The sequence below is a fragment of the Cebus imitator genome, unplaced genomic scaffold, assembly GCF_001604975.1.
Source record: "Cebus imitator isolate Cc_AM_T3 unplaced genomic scaffold, Cebus_imitator-1.0 Scaffold203, whole genome shotgun sequence".
NCBI classification, from domain to species: domain Eukaryota; kingdom Metazoa; phylum Chordata; class Mammalia; order Primates; family Cebidae; genus Cebus; species Cebus imitator.
The window spans coordinates 787,641-794,367 of NW_016107518.1; the positions used below are offsets into that span (position 1 = coordinate 787,641).

General features: G+C 54.0%; 1 protein-coding gene across 2 annotated transcripts; it reads right to left on the reverse strand.

Annotated features, from left to right (window-relative positions):
• Positions 1-919: 919 nt before the first annotated feature.
• Positions 920-5,241, reverse strand: LOC108317491 (coiled-coil domain-containing protein 33-like). 2 transcript variants are annotated; one of them, XM_017548018.1, is made up of 4 exons: positions 4,845-5,241; positions 3,525-3,889; positions 3,108-3,223; positions 920-1,250 (listed from the first exon to the last, which is right to left on the reverse strand). In XM_017548018.1, exons 1-4 carry the CDS (start codon positions 5,152-5,154, stop codon positions 1,232-1,234), a joined length of 810 nt encoding a protein of 269 aa, XP_017403507.1. In that variant the 5' UTR covers positions 5,155-5,241; the 3' UTR covers positions 920-1,231. The 2 variants fall into 2 exon arrangements, with proteins under 2 accessions (XP_017403507.1, XP_017403508.1); XM_017548019.1 differs by lacking the exon at positions 3,108-3,223.
• Positions 5,242-6,727: the final 1,486 nt, after the last annotated feature.

The window sequence follows — 6,727 nt, forward strand, 5'->3', positions numbered from 1 at the left end:
CATTTAAAAGGCTCCTGGGAAACGAAATTGTTTCTATGAAACAAAACTGCCATTGTTGGGAAGAGGTGAATGCGGGGGAGGGAGCCCACCGCACCCCTCCTCCTCCTCCCAGAGCTCAGAGCTGGGTAGGAGAGAGCTGCAGGCGTCTAGTGAGGAGGCTCCCAGGATGGCTTCCAGAGCTACAAGCAAGGGACCTTAAAATTCAGGTTTCCAGAAATTTCACCCCTGGGAATTTCCAAAGTTTCCCTCTTGAACTGCTCTGCCTGTGGGAAGTTGTCAGTCGACTTTCAGGGATCTCTTGGAGCGGGTAGTGAGGTACCAGGAGGGTGGTGGCTCCTGAGAGCCCTGCTCCAGGCCCACAGCTGTGTGGTCACCCTGTCCTCCTTAGTCCCGCCAAGACGCATCGCTTTCCCCTAAAAATGTCCAGCCGAGTCACACCTGATGGCCTTTCTGCCAGCTTTGGGCAAGACCTTCCTGCTTTCCTCACCCCAGGGTGCTCTGCCCAGCAGCGAACAGGCCACCCTCATTCTGGTCTGATAAACTCCTCCTTACCCAGGGGAAGGAGAGGCTCAGGGAGCTCAAAGCTGCCAAGAAGTGACAGGAGGCAGCATGGGGAGGGGGGTGATAAGTCTAGTGGATCTTTACCCAGAAAGGAAGCACCCTGCGTGTCCGTCTCCAGAGGGCTGCTGCTGTGGCTGGCAGGAACCTGGAGCTAGTTACCTCTCCAGGTGGGTAAACTGCCTCTGTAGCCCCTGCCTGCAAGCTCCCAGCACCCCCGTTCTTGGATCAGGGGCTCAGGGAGTGACCTCTATCTTGGAGCCTGTGACTGTGCTGCTGGAAATATTCATGGAGTACATACTCCTCCCTCCCGCCAGCCCCTCCCCACCCACACAGAGGAGGAAGCTTGGGGACTGCAGAAGGAAACATGTTCACTGTCCGTAATTTTATTGCTCAGGGGAATTGATTGTTTTAGTGTCCGAGTCTGCAGGACTAGGGAATGCTGTGACCAGCATCGGCATGGCCATTGAGGGCTGTGTGACCCATGGGCCATGGCTGAGAAGCAAAGTGATTCTGATACAAAGACAGTTGTGGAAGTCTGCACGGAGCCCTGACCCTGGTCTCACTCCGAGCCTTGCCTTCTGCTCCCTCCTCATTCCAGATCATCTTGATCATTGCATTCCTATGCTCCCTGCTCTCCAGCCCCTGCTCCACTGCCCCGCTGTGACCATCATCAGTGACCATCAGAAGTTCTGGTGGAAAAAACAGTGCCACACACTACACAAACTGCAGAACAGCTCATGAGCCGACAACCTAATTCTGAATGAAATAGATTCAATTGTTAAAATGTCTGATAAAAGTCAGGACTGAGAATAACTTGGGAGGAATGAAAATCCAAGCTGGGAAGGCTTCCTGGAAGAGGTAACCTTGAGCCTAGACATTTGCAGCTGGAGCCAGAAATCCATCCCTAGCTTTTATGTGAATATTGCTCGCTGCCAGCCTGGTCTTGCTGCTGTCCTTCCAGCTGTGCCTTTGAGCCTCCAAGTAGCACCACCAGAAAGGTGCCTGACTTCCTTAGCCTGAACCGCTAGAGAGAGTCCCCCAGAGCTGAAATAGCCCCCATATTCTCTGAAGGACCCGTCTCCATTGTCTGCTTCCTGGTGCTTCCTGGCCCTGTCGCCAGGGTTATGATTGCCGACTCTCTCCCCCCTCCCCCAGGGAAGTGATTTTCCTCTCCCTTAAAAGCCATTTTCTTGTCTTGGTAGAAGCAGACATCTGACACTTTAAGAGGGAGCATGGTGGGGAGATGATGGCTTTAAATAACAGAAATTAGAGCTGCTGAGTTCGACTCAGCCATCTCGCCAGTCTCCTTTCCCCTCCCTCGCACGCATTCAGAACTGCAGCCTGAAGAGCACCATCCATGTGGCATGTGGCTCGGGTGGCCAGGGCATTCTGGGACCTGGAGAGCAGGAGACAGCTTCTCCTGAGTTCACAGCTCCTGCCTAGTCCTGTGTTAAACCGTAGGATACCAGGCCCTGAAGTCAGGGAGCTTGCAGTCTAAGGGAACAGAATGTCACCTAGGAATGCAGGTGACATGCATCTCATTTTACAAGCTCAGCATCCAGCACAGAGCTGGGCATGCAGGAAGTGGTCAAAAGTATGTGTTGATTGACTGATGGGTGAATTATGGACTGAGGCCACAGTGGGCCGTGTCAACAGGCTGAGTGACTAGGCAAGAGAAGCTGATCCCTGGTCATCCTTGTCATTATCCTGGTACACGCTGCCCTGTCGCTTGGCCTAAACCACAGCTCAGATCTGGCCTTTCTTCCACACAAACCCCTCTGGCGTTCCCCACTACTTCCTGAAATGAACATCCACCTCTGCTCTTCTGCTCTGGTGCCCTCGACCCCCTCCACTTTCTCCCATCCCCAGGGAGAGAGGCTCCACAGGTGGGCCAGGCGCCTCTGCTTGTCAGCTGCAGGCTCCAACCTCAGCTCATCCTCTGCTGCCAGCCGAACCTCCCCCTTTTCTTTACCCAGTGCATTGTGGTCCCTCCTCCTGGAACACCCTCCCCAGAGCCCAGGATTGCTGTCCCTAAATCTTACCCCCGTAGCATGTATTCGGCAGAGTTGGCATTTAACAAATGTTTGATGGATGAATGAATGGATTAAAGAATGAATGAATGAATGAATGAATGGGAAGTTCACCTCAAATGACCCCTCTTCCAAGAAGCCATTCATAGGCACCAAAATCTGACATGCATACTCCCTCACCAGAACTCTCCTGCCAGCCATGCCCTACAGGACCATGGATGATGCCCTCACTATGCCCACTGTCCTCAAGCCAGGCGACCCCCTGAGCTTAGGGGGCTGATCAGTTTTGGATCCTGTGCACTATTATGCACTGAGGTCTCCAGGAAATGCTGTTGACATTAAATGGAGTCAAGCAAACCTTGGGCCTGTTTCTCCACCTGTCAAATGGGCAACTACTCGCTCTACCAGCTGCTGTCTGCGCTGGCCGTGAGGCCTACTAGACACGCTCTCTGGTCACAGAGCATGGCCACAGGGGAGAAGCCTCCTATATTTTGGATGAGGACTAGACCCTCTCACCTGGGTCCTGGGTTGGGGCCGAGCCCCTCCTGGGCAGGGTGGATGCTGGATGGGCTTGAGGATGGGCACACAGAGGAGATTTGTGTTCCCTGGTCACTTGGGGCCTTCCGCAAAATCTGGTGAGAACAAGGTTGGGAACTGAAGAGCCTCAGGGATCACTAACCCACAGGGCAAAAGAAACCCCACTTAGCTGGCTATCTGATTTGTGTGGCCTTTGCTCATTTTCTGTCTGCCCCTTCAAACTGAGACTCTCGTGTCCATTCGCAGACTGCATGTTTCCCAGACTGAATGTGGCAGCCTTGGGAGCTCCTCTGCTGCTCTGCTCAGCTCGGGACAGGGGCCAGCCTGGCTTATGAGGGAGGCTGGGTCTTGTGCCCAGTGAGCCCAAATCTGAACTAGGACACAGGAAGCACCCACCTGCAGCCTGGGGAGCTGGGGCTCTGGGCATGGTGACATCAGTTCTGGCTGGCCAGCCCCCGGAGTGCTGTCTGAGATTGGGGGCTGAGGGTCCCGGTGCACGTGGAAGGCCACACTGTAGGCCAGGCCCCCACAGTGGCGGGCTGTGGGGTCCGCACTGGCCCGGAGCAGAGCCAGGTTGCCACAGTAGCGGTACAGGTCCTCGTGGTCCCGAGCCTCAGGGTTCATGCGGGGTTGGTCCGGCCTCGGGTAGATGGGGAAGATGGCCTCACCCACCCGCTGGGTCGTCCGTCCTGAGGGTTCGTCCAGCCTCAGTGCCTCCACGCGCAGCTGAGCGTCATGCTGCCCGTCATTCTTGCAGAAACCTGGATGAGGGAACACAGGGCTCAGAGATGATCTCAGGTTTCTCTGCATCTGCTGGGGGACTAGGAGGACAGGGAGGGCCCTGGGGAAACCTGGGCTGCCCAGCCTTTGAGTGAAAGCCAAGCAGTCTTGGCTAAGATTTCCCTGGTGGGCAACTCCCTCCTAGGCCCCTAGCAGATGCAGAGAAACCCTCCCTGGGCTCCCTCCCTTTGCTGATACCCAATCCAAGCCCACCTGGCAGGGGTGAGGAAGGGAGGGCTTAGCCTGTGGGATGATCCCAGGTCCTCCCACCACCCTAGACTCCTAGACTGGGGAAGAGTTCAGCCTGCCCCTGATTCATGGCCACTTAAAGTCTGCAACCTGGCTTCCCCATTCCCCCACATCCCTCCCCCTCCAGGCAGCCTGCTGGGGTGGCCTCACAGTCTAGGTATAGATCTTCTCATTCCAGCTCACTTTACTTCTCTCTGCTTGGAGTTCCTGCCCCTTCACCTGCTCTGGAAGTTCCAGAAGGCAGGGCCCAGGCTTCCTGGGCCCTGGGTCCCCTTATTTCTGTCCACCCTCCCCATACCCACAGTCAAGTGGGGCTCAGGACCAGACACTCAGTTGGCTGAGTCTAACGTTACTCAGTGTGATGTCCACAGCCGAGGACTGGCCCCCAAACCCACTGTGTGATCAGCACTCTTACGTTTACAAAGCCATTTCTCATCTGCGCTTCTATTTCCTTCTCACCTGACCTTGCGTGATGGGCATCAGCGTCCCCATGCCACACTGAAGGAGGAGCAGGTCACAGAGGCCCAGAATTTGCCCAAGGTCACACCGACAGAGCTTTGGGATGCAGTCTGGAGCCCCACCCCTCCCAGTTCTACTGAGGCTCTCTGGGGTCCCAGGGTGGGGAGTGGGGCTAAGGCAGGGGTTCCAGGGTCTTTCTCTCCCCTAAGCCCCACCCCCACTTCATACCTTTGGGCAGAGTAAAGATAAACTTGTTCCTGGTGAGGGTGAGGCTCTGGCCAGGTTCCTGCTGCTCAATGACATCAGTGACAACAGAGCAGGCACGGAGGGGATCACCATCATTCACTTGCAACTGCACCCCAGCCCCAGAGCCTGCCTGCAAGGGGTTCTCAGCTGACAGTCTTAGGGCATATCTACCCCCCTCATTAAACCCCACGCTCAAAACTTCGAACTCTAGATCCAGGGTCTTCTCCTCCGCCTTCAGTCTCCGGCTCAGCAGGGATGCCAAGACCCAGGGTTCAGGCCCCCTGAATGCCATGCCACGGGGAGATCGACTGCCAGGCTGAGCACTGCGCCCTCTCACCCACAGCCCAGCCTGGGCCCAGTCTGAAAGCCTGCAGGCTGGGTGCTCAGGGCCACTCCCCACCCACCTCTGTTTGTTTGAGGAGAAACCAGGTAACAAGGCAGGAAGCTGGGCCTGACCCAGGAAACTCTTCCTCCATCAATCCCTTCCCTTTAGCATTTGTTCCTTGAACAAATATTTCTTGAGCACCTACTGCGTGCCAGACACTATTTTAGGCGTTTGGAATCCAGCAGCGAACCAAACAGTAACTCCAGCCCTCTGAAGTTTATCTTCTAGTGGGAGAGGTGGGTAGAGACAGACAAAAATTAACACTAAACATAGAACATAAGTAAATTATAATGTATACTAGAAGATGCTAATTTTTTTTTTTTTTTTTTTTTTGAGGTGGAGTTTTGCTTTTGTCTTACAGGCAGGCTGGAGTGCAATGGCAGCGATCTCGGCTCAGTGCAACCTCCACCTCCTGGTTCAAGCGATTCTCCTGCCTCAGCCTCCTGAGTAGCTGGGATTACAAGCGTTTGCCACCATACCTGGTTAATTTTTTTTGTATTTTTAGTAGAGACAGGGTTTTGCCATGTTGGCCAGGCTAGTCTCGAATGCCTGACCTCAGGGGAGCTGCCCACCTCAGCCTTGCAAAGTGCTGGGATTACAGGTGCTGGCTACTATGCCTGGCCCAAAGATGCTAAATTCTATGGAAAAATTGAAAGCAGGTTGAGGATGAAGATTCTGGTATGGGGAGCATGTGGATATGTGATATCCAGAACTTCCCATTCGGGGAGAGCCTGTCTCTATGTGCCTATTCATTCCCATTGACTTGGGGTGCAGGGAGTCTCAAGGGAAGGGAGACCGTGTCTATTTTCAGGGAGCAAGCACTTAACTTAGTTTACTTTCTTCTTCTTCTTCTTTTTTTTTTTTTTTTTTTTTTTGAGGCAGAGTCTCGCTCTGTCTCCCAGGCTGGAGTGCAGGGACAGGATCTCAGCTTACTGCAACCTTCACCTCCCAGGTTCAAGCCATTCTGCGTCAGCCTCTCAAGTAGCTGATACTACAGGCGTGTGCCACCACAACTAGCTAATTTTTGTATTTTTAGTAGAGACAGGATTTCACCATGTTGGCCAGGATGGTCTCAAACTCCTGACTTCAAGTGATCCATCCACCTTGGTCTCCCAAAATGCTGGGATTACAGGCATGAGCCTCCACACCTGGCCTTATTTACCTTCTTAATTAGGACTTACAATGGGAGGCACAGCTTCACTTTGCAGACAGCCCAGACCCTCATACCAAAGAGTTGTCAAGCCGGAATCTATTCTTCCTGACCCTGGGTCTTGGTGTTATCCAATGGGAGATGAGAGATTCAGGACTCCCCTCAGTAAGAACTATCTTACCATCACCACCACTACCATCACCACCATCACCACTACCACTACTGCCACCACAACCACCACAGTCACCACCACCATCACCGTCGTCACCACAGTCACCACCACCATCACCATCATCACCACCACCACAGTCACCATCACCAGTACCGTTA

Coding starts and splice junctions, on each gene's coding strand:
- LOC108317491 (XM_017548018.1), bottom strand. CDS start 5,154: ATGGCATTCAGGGGGCCTGAACCCTGGGTCTTGGCATCCCTGCTGAGC. Junction 3,890..4,844: donor TATCTTTACTCTGCCCAAAG/GTATGAAGTGGG, acceptor TCCCTCATCCAG/GTTTCTGCAAGAATGACGGG. Junction 3,224..3,524: donor CCCAGCTCCCCAGGCTGCAG/GTGGGTGCTTCC, acceptor TGTTCTCACCAG/ATTTTGCGGAAGGCCCCAAG.